This window comes from Triplophysa dalaica, chromosome 4 (assembly GCF_015846415.1).
Source record: "Triplophysa dalaica isolate WHDGS20190420 chromosome 4, ASM1584641v1, whole genome shotgun sequence".
Lineage (NCBI taxonomy): Eukaryota > Metazoa > Chordata > Actinopteri > Cypriniformes > Nemacheilidae > Triplophysa > Triplophysa dalaica.
The window spans coordinates 10,347,010-10,365,855 of record NC_079545.1 but is presented as its reverse complement, the minus strand read 5'-3'; the positions used below and the strand labels follow the sequence as shown (position 1 = coordinate 10,365,855).

The 18,846-nt window shown below is 38.3% G+C and overlaps 1 protein-coding gene across 2 annotated transcripts in view; it reads right to left on the bottom strand.

Moving 5' to 3' along the window:
- The window catches only part of tenm1 (teneurin transmembrane protein 1), a 130,359-nt gene that overhangs the window by 75,458 nt on the left and 36,055 nt on the right, over nucleotides 1-18,846 (bottom strand). The window contains exon 1 of one of the 2 annotated variants that reach the window (XM_056745642.1): nucleotides 10,668-10,749. The exons of the other annotated variant lie outside the window; for it this stretch is intronic. Within the exon in view, the coding sequence (XP_056601620.1) occupies nucleotides 10,668-10,716 (49 nt within the window). The 5' untranslated portion in view covers nucleotides 10,717-10,749. Of the gene's footprint in view, nucleotides 1-10,667; nucleotides 10,750-18,846 lie in introns of those variants that run through there. 2 annotated transcript variants of the gene reach the window in all.

The window sequence follows — 18,846 nt, the reverse complement described above, 5'->3', positions numbered from 1 at the left end:
TTTTATGTAAAAGCATATAAATCGCACCCCTTTCCACGTGGTTCAACTGTGCTATTCTTTGCATTTATATATATTTTTCAGTTGAATTCACAGTTTAAAAGAGTTTCAGATTTTTTTCTCGTTTTCTATGTTGTTCTTAAAGGTAATGAGTAATCGTATTAAATAAACGGGATCTCAATATTGGCCAAAATAATATGGATTATGATTTTTGCCGTACTAACAATGAACAATTTCGTTTACATTTATTAATCGTTGTCAATGTAAGTTCATGTCAATACAGTTTTTCTTGTTAGTTCATGGTGCATTAACTAATGTCAACAGTGATAACGTTTGATTTTAATAATCTAGTAGTAAGTGCTGAAATGAACATCAATTATTATTAATAAATGATGTGTAAGTATTGTTCAATGATAACTCATGGTAGCTAATGCATTAACTAATTGTTAACAAATAACACCTTATTGTAAAGTGTTACCACTAAAATCAATGGCTTTAAATCAATATAATTATATCACATCATAACATGAATGCTTCTTTTAATGCTACTATACGGCTAAAAAAACATGCCGTGCTTACAAATGAAGAAAAGTCCTCATTTTAACACCGATCTGATCAAATGTTAAGGATATTACAAAGGTGCGTGTTTGTAATGACACATTTGAAAAAAAAGACTACAAAAATAATACATATACAACTGTAAACACATAAAGGTCCAGTGTACGAAATGTAGCGACAACTAGCGATGATGTTGCAAAATTCCAACCGACAGCTCCCCCCGTTTCGCGGTTCTACAGTGCCTGAAACAGAACTAGGATGTCAACACGTTTTCGCTTCTTTGCCGAAGGAGATAACGTATTTACGAAATGTTCTCTGTAGAGCCGCGCCGGATCTGGTGTAGATACGGTGTAAGGAAATTAAAACATAACGCTCCATTATGTAAGGTCTTAATACACCCCTGAACACATAATGATGTTTTATTAACAAAGTTCGGGAGGAGCACGTGCAGATAACTAACCCGGCTGGCTTGCTATGATCAATATAACTCGGCTTGTTTCCTATAACCAATCTCACCAATCATCCTTTTAGTGCGGTGGAAAAAAACCTACAAATAGACAAGACGCCTTACCCTCTCTACATTTTCGCAGCATCCCTCCTCCACCCTAACTCCTCACCATCAGCCCGTTTTTAGCGCAGTATAACGGGGGGGGCAAACCAAGTCCGGGCACATACTGGGCCCGGGGCCCTCTCTCCAGACAAGGGGCGGGCACTCTCAGTTCGGAGGAACTACCAACCCCTCTCAGAACGCCATACTATCCGTCCCATATCATCTGAACTTATTATCAGCGAAGCAAACTCATGAAGTAATGTATTAGATAGCATTTCTGTCAATAGATCCCCCCAAAAATACACACAGCACCTTTAAAGCCCTCAGATTAACAATGTTATACCATTTAATGTGAAAGTTATAACATTGTTTAGTATAGTGTCAACGACTTTCTCAGCTAATAGAAGGATGGAATTGAATTATTTCACCTAAAAACATTTACATTTACAAATACATTTTTAGTAACCTTTATGAAAGGTGGTCTTTTCACCATGTTATATTAAATACAGGACAGCCATCTTTACCTCACAGTATATACAGTACATCACAAAAACATATCGCAGGCACACATAAAGCACTTCGCATAAATTACATTTTGAATATATATGGAGATTTTAGGAGATCTTACAGTATCGATGTAAGATTGTACGTGTGTCTCTCACCCATTTCTAAAAACCTCTCAAGACACTTTATGGCATACACATCAACACCAAAACTGATCCAAAAAACACACACACAGCATAGGCATATAAACACTAACGCATGAGATCAAACACACACACGCTCACTCATGAATGCACACAGTAAAGGACCATTAACCTGGCTGGTCTCCATGGCAACAGAGCTTGGCCCTCATAATCCAGTGCAGAAACCTTTGACTGAAAGAGGCATGCATGCAAACACACACACACATCCATACACTTAAATGTGTGCCACTGATCGCACCGAAGATGAATACTAACTAGATGTGATTTCTACCTTTTTCTGCCTCTCTCTCTCTCTCTCTCTCTCTCTCTCTACTCTGTCTTTCTTAGTATGCATTGCTCTCTCCATACAGAGATAAAAACCGGATCAACTTATCAAAAAAATTATGAAGTTTGCATGTGTATGTGTTAGAGAGAGAGAGAGAGAGGGAGGGAGGGAGAGGGTGGAAACCTTATAGCCATAAAACCGTTATTAAATATCCTTCTTACTACAAAATTACTTTAGGAAAATCAATCTGTTTCACTTATGGAAATGTACAGTTCCATCTTGCCCACAGCCGTCTCCTCGGATACATGACACCCTCCACTGCCGCCAATACATCCTCAAATCTTCATCTGTCAGAGAGGAGACCTTATTATGACACCTGCTCGATAGATCCGAGGCAAATTCTGACAAACATCCCTCACCTCACTTTACGTGCAACAGGATGGATCGTTTGTTTGCAATTATTCTTCCATTTAAAACTCCTTCCTATGGCTTATTCCCAACATCCAGACATATATTTGAAGTAATATGTTAGTTGACTTTAGACATATATTTTTTGACTATTTGTTATTTTAACAGCAGAAGTCACTATTGGATTCTGAAGACAGAGCTTTAGTTCCGCACGTTCAATAAATATATGTCTTGTATATAAAATGCAATTTTATTTGTTGTTGACATCAGAGTGCAAATAAAACCACCATGACTATAAAAAGTTATGTTCCGATTTTAAATGATTTTAGGGATCTGGCCCCGTATCTCAAATGGTCTCGCAGATATTACCGGAGATGTTTCTAATATAGGAAGGTTAATGATAATAAAATTTGTGATATACCCAACATACCCAAACATTGCTGATTTGATTTTTTTCTTAATATCGCATTTTATATTTCCTATTTTTATATATTTTAACCTATATTTTCGCAGTTGGTAGACCAAATCTACTTGCATTCTGTAATAATACTTTAATATCCTATATTTGTATTTTTTGACCAGTACTTTGCGCATCCTTCTATTTACTGCAAAGCTGCTTTGACACAATGCAATATTGTGTAAAACGCTTCAGAAATAAATCTGAATTAAATTGAAAATGTCAATTTCTAATATAAATGGTCGTTTCTGCCCAACCGACCTTTTGTTCTGACCTCTTTTAAGAGCCGTAATTTCCAGTCGTATTTCCAGCCTCTATTATGAGGATTAAAAAACGTCAATAAAAGATTGTAAAAGAAGTCAGATAGATTATTTTGCATTATCTCTTTTTCTCAGTCAGACTCAACGGGGACACTTTTCAAGGGCGCACCGCTGGTTTTAACTGAGCTTTCATCTTTGTTTACCCTTACCAGCTGGTCTTTTTCACACACCATAAAACCCACACAAACACACATGCGCACACAACACACGTCTTACAAATTCAGGACCTCCCGGGAGAAATTATGATTGCTTTTGTCAAAGTAAATTCTCTTAGATAAAAAAAATCGGTTTAATTATTTTCAGATTGATTGACACCACTGATCTGCGCACACCGGCAAAAATGTCACACTTGCTGCTCTGGCATATTAGCGACTCGAGGAAAACTGCTAAACAAAGAAACATCTGCTGTGAATCCCAACGCAGAGCTACTGCGATAGTTTTCGGCGCCACATCTGCTGCCATGACTCATGCGGCAGAGCCTCTGCGATGGTCTTTGATTCTAGCTTCGCTGCTGTGACTCATGCTGCGAAACCTCAAGGATATTCTCCCACTCCACTGCCGCGACTCTGCCTGCGCACCGGCTCTGTGATTACGTCTGCCCCGCTTCTGCCTGTTGCATCATGCTCACTTAGCCGCCCTCTTCCAATTGTGCTTAGATTTCATCTGCCGTTTCATTTGTCCCTGCGGGCTGACGTCGGGCACCTGGAGCAGGAGGCCCCGCTGATGTCCTCTATCCCACAATAAAACTTTACAGCTGGACATCCCTCCTGTTTGATTTACATCAGCCTTCTCTTTTATCCGTCTCTGCTTCCTTTTTTTCTTGTTTTTCCTTCCTTAACCGTTGCCACCGTTTGTCCTTGTCTTATCAAAAAGCATGTGCGCTCCAATTATAGGCAGATCCCTTATTGAAAAACAATCCGAGGCTCAGGAGAGTAAATAAACGAAAGAAAGAATCAAACAGGGACAATGTGTGTGTCTATAAATTTCAGCCTAGATTCATTGCTCTGTTTTATAGCCCTCTATTCATTGAGCTTATCAGATACGACACAGTCTATTTACAACAGGCTTTATCACGCGCACACGTGCCCACGCGGTCTACAGTAAATCTTCTGCGGGTTATTCAGGCGATTGCCGTATGTAAAACTTGAAGAGAAACAAAAAAGCTTGTTAAAGGAGTACCTCACTTTCAAAATAAATTTTCATGATAATTTATCTCGCCCCATGTCATCCAAGATGTTTATGTCTTTGTTTAATTAGTCGAAAAGAAATTAAGGTTTTTGATGAAAATATTTTCTCCACATAGTGCACTTGAATGGACTCCAAACGGTTGAAGGTCAAATGGACAGTTTCAGTGCAGCTTCAAAGGGCTTTAAACGATACCAGACGATGAATAAAGGTCTTATTTAGTGAAAAGATCTGTCATTAAAAAAAAAAAAATGTATATGCTTTATAAACACAAATGCTCAACTAGCTCTGTTCTGCGATGCGCGTTCATGACTTCACGTAATATGTAATTACGTTGAAAACTTGCACGTTGAACTTGTAAACACTGACTCGGTACTTCAACCTACGTCAAGCGTGACCTTTTAAACCTAATTACGTATTACGTGAAATCATGAACGCGCATCGCAGAACAGAGCACGCCCTTTGAAGCTGCACTGAAACTGTAATTTTGACCTTCAACCGTTTGGAGTCAATTGAAGTCCACTGTATGGAGAAATATCCTGGAATGTTTTCATCAAAAACCTTCTTTTCGACGTGAGAAACAAATACATAAACATCTCGGATGACACGGGGGTGAAAATGATTTTGAAAGTGAACTACTCCTTTAAACTCACCTTCCCATGACTTCCACTATTCTCGCCTGTGTATATCTTGGTGCGCGCTTTCGCATATACACACCGGTCTGTCCAGCCTTTGGTCCACAAGCTAATCCATTAATTAGTTGCATGACTAACTCACCAACCTCGGGAGGCATCAATCAAACACAAACACACACATGCACACGTGGCCGGACGCAAACACCCAGAGGGATGAAAAATGAGAGGTGAAAAATGTATGTGGGAACACGCAGATCGATTCGCGGGGCTATTTACACATCTGCTTGAAAGAGACGAGTGTGTGTATGTGTGTGCGTGTGTTTGTGCGCTGTCCCGCAGTCATATTAAGTATTCCAAACAAACCATTGCAATCCCCTCCACCCACCCCATGAGATTTCCCATGGTGCTTGCGGGCAGACGTTTCCCCCCCCGGTTGAAGGACAGAATGTTGAGTGTGTGAGGATGGACAGGGAAGAATAGATAGGGTGATTAATTTCTCTCCTCTGTAAGGCAGATGTGAGAGGGTTTAGCTCATCCTCAGAGAGAAACTAACAGATGTGAACACACTGTACATAAGCAAGGAAGCCCTCACTTGTTGCACGCGGAGCGCTACTGATTCTTGACATATGCACCGTTACCCTGGTGACCTACATCTCGTTACCCAGGTAACATCTTTTCTGGGTTAGCGCTTCTCATCTCAGATGCTGTTTGTTTCGCGCCGCTTTATAAATCAGGTCCTTGGTGGCACTACAAAAACGCCACCTCAGAAATATCATCTGGGTACCTACAGAGTGAGTAATTCCCTATAAGTAGTGTCGGAAAACGAAGCCAGTGGCAGTTACCAATTCGAGCCGTCAGTTGTGAGACATACATATGCATCAGGTCTACCGCGGTGTCAAAACGGCATCACGATGACATCCAACAGGGCGACCCAGAAGAGTAGCGGAGAGAAATCTATGTGTGTGTGCGGTATCGGCGGTTAAAGTAACACACAATGATGACAGGACATTTAACGAGCTGACAGAAAAAAGACAAGCGTTAAAAAGACTGTCGCGCTAACAAAGACAGGAGGGATGCGCGCGTACACACTAACATACAAATGCACGCCGGGAGTTTTTCTGAACCTGAAAAGACAATCAAGTAAAAAAAGGCACTTTTACGTAATTGACAGAAGACAGACGGCGTGACTGAAAGAGGTGGTCTGGTTATTTCGTGTGATTTCCCTGTGACGAAAATGACCTTTAATGATTTGAAAGGAAGGAATCATGCAAATGGATAAAAATGCTTAAAAAAAAGTGAAATTACATGAAATCGCTCCATAATAACATAGAAAATCTGCATTTTCTGCGACTAAAATGGTTTTGATGGAAACTGATTTCTTTCTGGAGAGGTTTCTTTTTTTCAGGCGAGTTATGAAAGCAGGAAATAAAAGCATGCCGTCAAAGTGTTCTTATGCGCATTTTGCATATTTAAAACATTAAGATGCAAAACCGTTGAAGATGAGTCACTTGAGCTTGTCGAGCGAAGAAAATAGTTTACCAGTGTGTTGTGTAAAAGGTACATATGAAAGGAGTATTTTTAGATAATCCAAACTTCCTATAAGACGGTTCTTAAAAACCCAGGTTACACATTTTCTTTTACATTTATGCAGGCACTTTTATCCAAAGCGACTTACATTGCAATGTCCTATACATGTATACATGGGTATGTGCAATCCCCTGGGATCGAACCCATAACCTTGCATTGTTAACGCAATTCTCTTACCACTGAGCTACAGGAAAGCTTTTACGTTACAATCAAACATTCGACACTAAACACACACACACACACAGTATAAAAAGGTAAACACACACACGCAGTCACACACACTAATGTATTGGAGTGTAAATCTTATTAACAGCAGTGTAGTGTGAGCTAAAAAATGCACTTGATGATGAAAAAATGATGATGTAGTGCTCCATATTCCAACTTTAACACACAATTGCACATGTACATCAATTCTAAATAATTGATAAATGATTTACTTTGGTGCACATGAATACGTCTCTTTAATGCAAATGTTTTACTATGAACTTTGCTGATATTATAACATTAACAATAAAGTGAAGTTGATCAAATGAAAAATAAAACAGATTAAGAAATTAATCAGGAATATTGTTTGTTTCGCTCTGTTTATTTCTAAAAAAATATTCTTGCAGGCTGATGACACCAACTTGGTGAGATGTGCACACAACAGAGTTTAAATCTGTCCTTATAATAGCCTACATACAGTAAAAACACAGAATTATCAAAACAAAATGTGTTTGTTTTGATTTCAAAGATTTTACACTATCAGTCAAATGTTGGTGTATGCTTAAATGTCACAGAAATATAATTGTGCAAATACTTTCAATATAAAAAGTTTTTCAAATGGATGGCTTTGAATGAATAATAAAAAATGAGCACCCAATAAGAGCTCAGAATAGATGGGAACTTTAACATGTTTAAACATCATGATAAAATGCCAATAGAATATTTCTGCTAATTTTAGGCAGAAGATGACTACATTGAAGATGCTAATACAATATGTTACAAGTTTTATTTTACTGTTTAGATTTTTTAGGCGCAACATAGGCCTAATTCTCATTGTTGCCTTTATGATATTCCACAATTTTGATGAGTTTACAATTTTTCTCAAATGTGGGAGTGAATGCTCAAAAACGTTTGACCGGTAGTGTATATGTACTGTTATCTATTGCCATTTCAAAATAAAAAACTAGAATGTGCGCAAAGGGCTGGGTGATATATCAAATATTACATATTATCGAGATAATATCAATAAAATCTAAAAAAATCACTGAAAATATAAAATCACAGAATATTGTATTGTGTATTTTTGAAAAATTAGGATTATTGTGCCAAAAACGGCACCAGAAGGAAATTGCACTCCCCCTTTACATCTCACAAGTAGCGCAAAGTGTAACTCATCATTATCAAAATGCAACAACAAGCGACAGGTGTGGAGACGGGGGTGGATGATGAATCAGAACCACAAAAAATGTACAATCTGTAATATTGGGATGGTATCAGAAAACTGATTCTAAACAAAATACATTTGTAAGGTTTGCAGGTCAAAGAGACGTCAAAGGTTGTGGTCTCTTTCTTCACCTCAGGCACCAAAATGTTGTCGCTAGGTCTTTAAATTATTTTTTATTATTCTACAGCTTTAGCCAAAAAATTAAATAATTTAAAAATATCTTAATATTAGATATTACCTATATGACCCAGCCTTTCGTACTCACATTTTGATACAAGAATAACCTGACACACTGTGTGATTCCGCTTTCCCCTCTAAAATAACACGTCAGCCAAATACTTATTCCTGACATTAATTAATCAAACCATCAATCAATTAACACAATAGGATTAACAAGCCTAGGGAAGGGATTTACACATGAATATATAATGACTCTCTCTCCCTCTTGCTGGCTTTCTATCGAAAGCTGGGGTGGGTGTTCTCAAGACAAGCATGCGGAGGCTGTACGCTGGGATCGTCGAAATTTCTTTAATGCTAATGCCTGCTTTTCCTTCTTTTTATTTGCTTTCTACTCATCTGACGCTAAATATTAATACACTTTATTTCAGCAGTGAGTGGCACGCTGTGCCCTGCCAAGCACCTCGTAGATGTTATTCATGGAATCTGTCCCTGTGGGGAGATGCCACCTCTCCTCCCTGGTAACAGTTTGGGCTTGTGCTGTGGGCAGGTTTCGCGAGAGGACGTGGCCTCAGAACATGGATTTTGCATCAATTATGAAATTCACTGGGAGGACTTTTGAATTGAAGAAATGTTAACGCAATATCCGACAATATCAAACCCAGCCTGGCATTATTAGAGATGAAGCTGCTACGAGGCCGGGGTGATTTTGGAAAGGAGAGCAGTCAGAATGATTCATCTTCAGGCAGTAATTGCAGAAGGGCTTCCTTCAAACTTTTAACATTTTCAGGATATCAATGAAAATTGAGGCTTCTTGTAGGAGGGCACGTATGCAAAATAACAAAGATTTTACAAATACATGAGACCTGTTATACTCCCGTGTATTTAACAAATTCACAAAAACTAATAGACAGCTACTTCTTGCTTTATACCTTATTACCTTAACCCACTGAGCACAGCATGAGCTGAGATCTTTCATTATCATTTCATCCCAGAATATTTATATGATATGTAATAGAGAAGCATCATTATATCAGGTAATAATCGGTATCGGTCGATAAAAGCAATTTTTCACACTATCTGCCGATGGTAGGGCCATATGATTTCCGCGATGCGGAAAACACAGAAGGAATCGAAAATCAGAAAATTGCGCTGAACAGCTAATAAAATTCAATTTCTGCGTTAAATAACATAGTGATTCAGATGTGGTTTCATTTTGTAATCTACCTGTTCTGCGTGTCTCCGAATGAATGATTCGAGCGGTTTCATGTATTGCACGCCTGACATTTCTGTTTCCAGCATCTCATAAGATGAGAATGAGAACAGATCTCATTCAGAACTACTCTGAGAGTTTATTTCATGAGTATCAAAATAAAAGTCCAGTTAACTTAAATTAACTATGACTCACCCACATGAATAAACAATAGTATGTTATATTATTTCCTTTATTAAAGTAAATGTACTAGTAAAAACATTTAAGAAGGTGAAAAAAAAAAGTAAATGCACTGGAGAGATGCTGGGTTATACAAACATAGTTGTGCATTTCTTATTTCTTTATGGATTTTTTCCTGTAAGGATCAAAAACAATTTATTTTTCATGTGGGCAAAAATATTACTGATGTATCGTAAAAGAATTCAGAAAATGTTAACGGAAGAAACATTTCATAGGGCCCTACGATAGTTTAAAAACAGCCAATGGTCAGGGCCGATATGTGTAGGATGTAGTATTGGTGCATATCTAATATTAGCCTATTAGATTAAATAAACAAGAGTTGCCTAGAAAAAGGTTGACGTTTCCATCATCCTAAAAACAGATCTGACAAAGTTAAGTCAACATTCACTTGGTGTGGCAAGTGTGCACAGTATGTGTTAGGAACGTCTATCACATAGGGGGCATAAATAAGGCAGATACAATTCTTGAGTCGGCCATGTTGCACACTGAAGTTACATCATCCTGCAAGCATTGGCATATTCCATCCAGTGCAAAATCTGACACACGGAAACCTCCTCACGTGTCAACTGCCGATTATGACCTAAAGGAAGCACGCTTAATATTAGCAGATTTTCCGAACACAAGTCACGCGCCCTGGTTGTTCCTTTGCTGTCATTAGTATAGATCTCTAATATCTCCTGTTGCACCATTAAGGATGGTGAAAGAGAAATGATGATGATATTTAGAATAGTATCACCATTAGGGAATGCTCTGTTACATGCTTCATAACACCCTCAGGCTACATTTGCTAATGTTCAACAGCACAATGGTATTAGCAGTTACCAATAGGCGCGGTTTCATGAAACGCAAAGATAAAGGGCCTTTAGGAAAATGATGTTGGAGTTTGAAACGCACACGGGTGGGTGTGCCTGTGTTTGTGTGTGTTCCAGAAAAGACCACCTTGCCAAGCATCTGCTGTGGAATGAAGCCAGAGTAAAATCTGGGCCATGTTGAATCTCTCTCTCTCTCTCTCTCTCTCTCTCTCTCTCTCCCTTCTTCAAGTTTCAGCTGTATGTAGCAGGCACTGGCTGTGTTTTCTGTGATCAAAACAAAGGAAACACATGTTCTGTCTATCTTTCTGTCAAAGAAAGATATTCTCCGTCAGACGTCTCTTCCAAGTCAAGTGACAGACGGAGAGAGAGAAACGGAGAGAGGCCAAAGAAGAGAAGAAAGCGTGTGTGGTAAGCAGATAAGAAAGATTATGAAAGAAATTACAAGAAAGATTTCGAAAATTTTGCATGCAAATGTAAAAATTCTTGATTTGGTATAAAATATAAAGAATTTAGGGTAGTTAAGCTACCCTACTATATACAGCCACTCAACATTTCCATTTCAAATTTTCTTTAATCAGATGTATTGTGGCCATTCCAAAATTGAGGTTATCACATATATATATAAAATACAGTTTTAGTTTTTAATGCATTTTTATGGTAAATCTAGGAGAAATATTGTTAGTAGTTCACAGAATGAAACAAAACATATACTGTACCTATAAATAGTAATTTCTGAAAAACTGAAAATAATTTTAAAATGGTCTAATTTTTCTGTGGCTGTATAGACACAGTATATCTATAGAGTCAATTACTGTATAACTGAAGAGATTATTTCCAAAATGAGATAACTCCGTTATTTTTTTTATATCAATCAAACTGCAGTTGGTTTGTTTTGATTTTAGCCAAAATTACAAAAAAAAATACAGCTAACTAACATGATTTCCCCCCCAAAAATGATGAGTTATCTCATGTTGGAAACAAACTCTTCACCTTTTCCTGTATTTGAGATGGATACTTCAATCAGGACTAAAAAACGTTTTTACAATTTTTCCTTGATCACAAAATATTTTCATTTTTTAGCGGAGGTGGAGACCTGGCATACCTAAATCGACAACTTCTGACTCTTAAAACAAACAACAGAGCGACGCATACGTAAGCGTGAAGTGACTTGCCAAAGATGAGTTCTCAAGAGTGGAATAATATGAAGGGTTTTTCAAGAAAACAGGTACAGTGAAGTGCTAAAAAGAAAAGAGCGAGAAAATGAAGGAAATTAAAGTGTGACTGAAGAGAGAAGAAGAGGGCAAAGAGGGAGAGGGAGAGAGAGAGAGGGGAAGAGAGAGTGAGAGAGAGAGAGGCTCTACAGACCATTACACAAGAGCTGCATTAAGAAGGAAAACAAATGTAAAGACTTTCACACATACATATCCACACAAACACTACACGCCCGCTACATAATTGCATCACTTGTCTTACCAGTGTGGTCACAACCTTATTATTTACAATGTACAATACGGTCCTAAGTAACTTACATCCAAAAAAAGCGTTCTAATTTGCTTATGCATTCGAACAAATTGGGTGTGCACTTAGCGAATGATGTAGAAATCATTGTGTATATACACCATCTGCAAATAGTATCAAACTTGTGAGAGTATCACACTTACCGTGTTATAAAACCAAATGCTCACTTGCTGCTCTTTCTAAATAACTATTTCAAGCATGCATTTATATGATTTCGATTTGTCTTTTATGCCAAAAATCATCTCCAAAGATCAAGATATTTTGTACATTTCCAACTGTATATATATCAAATCTTTTGTGAGTGGATGCAGCAAAATCGCAAACAAAAATGGACGGAAACACACCAAAAAGCATCGCTCGCTGCTGCCCACTCCTTTAGAATTACCCACTCAAGAATGGTATTTCACGCATATTCATTATTTCAAATGTAGACGCGTGGCAGGCGCACGTAAATGGGGGCGACACGGTCACGATGCTCATCCGGTGCGCAAATTTTTCTATATTTTTTTGCACCCTAAGATTTTTCATTTTCAAATGGTTAAAGTATATCTCGGGCAAAATTTGGTCCAATCCGTACAAATCATGCTTCAATGGAGCTTGTTTATGAATAAATTTATTCATCTTTCAGATTATGTATACATTTTGATGTAAAGAAACAGACCCTTGTGACTGGTTTTGTGGTCCAGGGTCACATATATTAATGTCATTTACAGACTAGCCTTGGAGCTGTCTTGACTGTACAGTCTGTAAGTCGACCACTTAATTCCTCTGCGTACGTGTGCATAGCTGGTATGACAATAAACTTGACTTGACTTTAGAGAGAAAGAAAGAGAGAGAGAGGTAGAGCGGCCCCAAGAGCTGACAACTTGCCTAACAATGAAAAACTCCCACCTATTAGGGCTGTGCAGTAGCAGCTAGATTTGACCTGCCATTGTGAATAATATGCATCGTCTCTTCCTCTCGCTTTAACTTGACTCACATTCACTCTTATGTATAACTCACATTTACCATTGTTGCAATTTCTTGTAACGTTATTATTATTGTGGTATGTTATTTATTATTACTGCATTCATTCATATTATATTGCATGTATTTATTACCGTTATTATTGTGCCTTTTCCCCCTAATTATGCATTTTTGCACTTGTCTGTATCATAACTAGTACTTTGGTGAAACAAATACGCCATTTTTTGTCATGCCAATAAAACACATTGTAACACTAAAACATTGAAAGGCAGAGAGAGATAAAGAGAAAGTGAGTGAGGGTGCGAGAGAGAGCGAGAAGGAGCCTCAGGGAGCCTAAAAATGCAAATGTAAAAAGTACAAACTGTACAGGTAGCAGATGCTGAGTGAGAAACGATAGAATAATAGAAAGCGAGAGAGGGAGAGAGTGACAGAGTGAGAGTCGGAGATAACTAAGCGGCGCTTGAATAGAAATGGACAGAATGCAGAGCAGAGGAATGAGGTGAAGAGGAACGCAGATAAACAGATTGTGCGAGCGAAGAAGAGACTGTTTTTAAAATGGGTATCTTAAGAACGCTCTCACATATGCGATGGGGTTAAAAAAAGTTTGTGTTGGAAATTTGTGTTTCGGAATTCAATTTAAACTGGAAAACAAACCAAAAGTTTTCTAATTTCCAAAATGAAAAAGATAAAAAAGTCACTAGTTGCAAAATATTTAAGCATCTGATATTGTTTCTAGGTCACTATAATATGAAGTTCTTATTATTAATTCAATTGTGAAGTCTAACTGAACACAAATATGTCATCTGTAATTTATATACGACTCTTTCTTCTATGGAACACAAAAGAAGATATTTTGAGAAATGTCTTAAAATGTGTTTTGTGTTCATACGGAAGTCAATGTTTAGTTATCAACGTTCTTCAAACTATCTTCTGTTGTGTTTGGCAGAAGAAAGTCATACAAGTTTAAAATGACATGAAGGTTAGGTCATCATCAAAATCATGTTTAATTTTTTTATTTTTAAATGCCACATACACTTAAAGTAGTTTTAATAAATATGTTAATTCTAAAAAAACTATTTACAATATAAAAATACCTAGACAAAGAAAAATGTAATATACTGATAAGTGAATCTGAATATCTAATGTCCCACAATGCAGTGCTTACTGTAATAAATAAACCCAGCACACTGCGGTGAAAAATGTCACGTGAATTCAAAGCAATTGTTTTACACTCACTATACATGTGACAGAGGTTGAGGGGGAAAAATCCCCTTGTCCCTCCTCCCACCCTTATTACATTTCATCATTTTAAAAATGACAGGAGCAATTTTAAAACGTCTCATCGTGGCACCCTTCAACACACAGAAACTCCCACGCACGAGGAAGAGGAGTTCAATGGAGATTGTCTCAGAGTCCTCGCTCGAGATGAAAACAGCAGAAACCTCATTAAAACTGACACTAAATGAGACTTCAGGTAAATGCGTCGGCTTTGTAAACATCACACAAATTACACGGGGACCAAAGCCTTATTTCTAAAATAGTTTGCACCCTCATATCTCCTGGATAATAATAATGTTCTCGGCAGCAAATATGCTCCGCGTGAAAGTTTGCACAGCGAGCACGTTAAAAAAGATCATTACAAGTGCTAGATGATTAAAGACTGCGTCATTAGCAAAGATATCATTAAAACAGAGAGGACGGGCCGGTACGAGCCACATGTGTTCAATTATTGGTCTGAAGAGGTGCGGCACTACAAACAGACTCGCTTAGGGTTCAAGTCAATCTTGTGTTTTTAATCATTAAAGCTTCTGTTGAGCTCAGACAACCCTGGAGGCTGGAAAAACAGCTATCAAACTTTTACAATTCCACTTTTTCTCAAGGAGGTAATAAAGTCCTGATGTATATGTGTGAGAAATTGCATAAACCGTGGCCGGGCACCCCGGAGCAAATAAATGCCTGAGTATAACATGTTTGGACAGCTCGGACGCCATCTGATTGGACGAATTATGTGTTGCGGCTAAGAGGCGTCTCGTCTTCCACCTTCGCTGTGTATAAATACGCCTTCCTCTCGAGTGAGCCTCGCCAAATGAGAAATCTGCTTAGCGCAACCATTATCGCACAATAAATCATCTATTCTGTGTTTTTGGTTTATTAGATTGAGACGAGTCTATAAAACTAAAAGATAAAAAACTGAAATTTCCCTAACGTCAAAAGTGGAAAGGCATGGCGCTTTCAAACAGCGAGCCGATGATGATAGTCAAAAATTTGATTAGAAACAATTTTCATTTTTAAATCATTCTGCTTGCTCTTTTTTTTATTAGACTCGCTGGTAATTGTGTTACAAGCCCAGATGCTTAACTATAAGTACGCCACCATTTGTTATATTCTAAAATCCTTTTAATGGTTCTCAGACTTTAGCCCACTCATAAATCTCTGTGTGCCCAAGAGATTATTCTCCAAACTTGAGCGTTAGATTGTCTGCAGCAGGTCTCATCACTGCTCAAAAATGCCTACAAGGAAGATGTGATCCTGTTATTAAGCCCCTAAAAGACTCAAATGGCTGCTTCATTTTTTACACATCTAACATGTTTTATTAGTATTTTATTAATGTGCCTTTGACTTTAGCCGGTGTGGAGAAAGAGCTCTAAACAGAGATTTTACAGCTTAGTGTCGTCTTATAACCTACATCATCTCATCCGCTGCTTTTATGAGTGGTTTTGGGGCAAGTGACCCAGAACGTTCAGAGAGCGAAAAAAATGAACCATTTTCGGCTTATTTGGAGGCAGTATAGATTAATAATGTCAGTACGGTCAGATGGACCAGCTTAGACTTTCTTCTCAGCTATAGAGAAAAAATTATCAACATTTTATGCTGCATATTTTACACGTTTTTGACTGTCAAAAAGGTTCCAGGTGTTAAAATCTTCTGAAAGATGTTAGGGAGCTCTTATAAACTTGATCAGACTCATGAATATTAATTAGGTGAGGAAGCATTTGTAACTGATTTACTTAAAGGTCCAGTGCCACCTAGCGGTGATGCTGCGAATTGCAACCAGCGGCTCATTCCACGCCTCCTTTTCGAAGCACTACGATGGCTGACACAGGACTAAGATGTCGTCACGTTTTCACTTATTTGTCAAAGGAGATAACGTTTAAATGAAACGCTATCTGTAGAGCAGTTTGTCCATTTAGGGCTACTGTAGAAACAACATGGTGAATTCCATGTAAGGGGACAGATGGAGCTCATTCCAAGATCTACGCTTCATTCTGTAAGGTCTTTATACACCTCGGAAGACATAGTTGTGTTTATTATATTGGATTCTGCAAATAGATCATCCACAAAAATTACACATTGGACCTTTAAAGAGAGGTAAGGACCGAAAGAGTCTGAAATTTGCGTTCAAAATTTCGCAGCCGATTGACAAAGTTCTATAAGTTAACAGGGCTTCTGTTGTTTTCTATACACATCTAATATTGCGCATGATTATGACAACAAAGCAACTGTCGCCTTTAAAACACGGACCCAGAACCAACCGAGAATTTATTGCCCATCTCCCACAGGAGTGGAAAACCTCATGTCCTCTTTCCCTTCATCCACTCATCTTTCTCACGCTCGACTCCCATCTGCCTCGTTTGCTTCAAAACCGACGGAATGGGAATGACAGCTCTGATGCCTGAACTTTAAATGACAGAGATGAAATTAATTCATAGGTGAAAATCCATCATTTCAGATCCGGAATCTTTGCCACCTACAAGCATAAAGAATTAATAGAGTAATCTTACTGCGAGGCAGTGCGAGAGAGAGAGAGAGAGAGAGAGAGGAGGGAGAGAGAGAGGAAGGAAGGAAGAGATGCAGAGAGGGGGAGGTCATTTTATTCTAATTTGTACCTCTGACAATTTCCTGTCAGAGGATAAAGAAACACAAATAAATAAATAAACGAACAAAAAAACGGATGGAACAAATAAAAGAGTATTTCAGTCTGAATAGGAAATGAGGGCCCGTTCCACTGCTATTAAATGAGAAGATGAAGGGAGGGAGATAGAAAAATACAAATAGAAAGACAAGTTAGATTAGATATTTTTTCTATCTCAGTCTTTTCTGTATTCATATGAGTTTGTGGGAGTCATAATTCAATTCAGGGGGAGGTGTGACTGTGGCGTGGGGGGCATGGCTACGTGGGCAGAGTGTAGATACACATATTCTGCTGAGTTGTGTGGCAGAAAAAAATGCCTTTTTATAGTGCAGTGAAAAATAATGCCCTTTAAAAATACATATAACACACACGGGCGTGCCTGTAATCCAGCAAGTTTAAAATGATAGTTCACCTAAAGATGAAAATCTTTTTGTCGTTTACTCATCCTCATATCATTCCAGTCCCGTATCACTTTCTTTCTTCTGCAGAACACAACAGAAGATATTTTAAAGAACGTTGGTAAGCTAACAACATTGGCTTCCATTGTGTGGACACGAAACCACCGTTTCTCAAAATATCTTCCTTTGTGTTTCACGGAAGGGTTCGATGTCAAATGCATTTCCACACTCCTGTCTTGAAGAATGACGCTTACACAGTGGAATCTATTTCACACACACATCATGTGAAGTGTGTTAAATGGCTGCTCCCTCATGCTCAATTTGTACAGCAGATATATAGTTTTTCAATTCCCGCCGACAGTCATTGGATTAATTGTATTACCGTCTGATCATCGTACATCCTGTTTTCACCGCTGCGCGTCTGTCTCAATTCCATCACCTTTGACTTTCAGCATAATCTCATTTTACCTTTTCAGGATTTAGTAAATTAAAAACCTTTAGTATGATAATACATTTACTGCGGCTGTGTAATCTGCAGTCCGCCATTGTTTGAAGAACAAACTGCGGCATTTATCGACTCAGGTGGTGTCACGCCGACTGAACTATGAAAGTCGGTGCCTGGGCGTCGGGTCTGGGGGACGAGAATGTCTCCCGACAGGAAAATGCTCTTTTAGCACCTGCGATGGCTGCGGTGACCGCCGATCTCAGGAGACAGAGAAACACAGGAGATTTTAAAGAGCAGTCAGGAATCGATACTCCAAAGTGGCATGTGGCCGTCACAGGCCATTGTAATTAAGATAAGGGTCATGTTGCACAGAAATGTATTAAGAGCGTCGGTGTGTCTTGCTCTCATTTTTATGAATGACATTTTTCTAGCTTGTTGTTCTTTAAGCAAAAACTTAAAATATAAATATAATAAAAGTTAAGTAATGCCTCAAAGATAACAGACATGGACACACAGCCACAGAGCTCCAGTCGTGATCAGTGGGGTCTTACACGCAGCTACCTCATTGTTTTGCCTCAATGAACACAAACATCCACAATGTGTAACTGGCATTATGTTCTCTGTATGAACAGTAACCTTATATTTTAGAGACAGAGTTTCGTATCAGTTCAGTAAAGAAGCTCTTGTTACTAAAAGAACCTCTGAACCGACTCCAAATGTTAAAATGTTTAAGTGAAGAAGGCTCACTTCTCTTACCTGAACACACACGCGCACAGACAATAGAGTCTGGGCTTAATGCCTCTGCCCAGCCTTTATAATTAATTTTAATTTGGATCTATTGAATCAAGAGAAATAAATTAGATCGCTGGACACAAAGATGGTCCCTATACATCATCCATCTTTATATGAGAGAGAAAAGAGAGAGAGAGAGACAGCGAGCACTTTCACTGCTTCCTCAGAAGGATGCAAAACACATTGTACCTAGAGATCTTTATGGTCCTTTGAGTCGAGATGACACAAAGTTTTGTCAAGATTTTCATCACACTCTCCTAAGGGACCACACTTC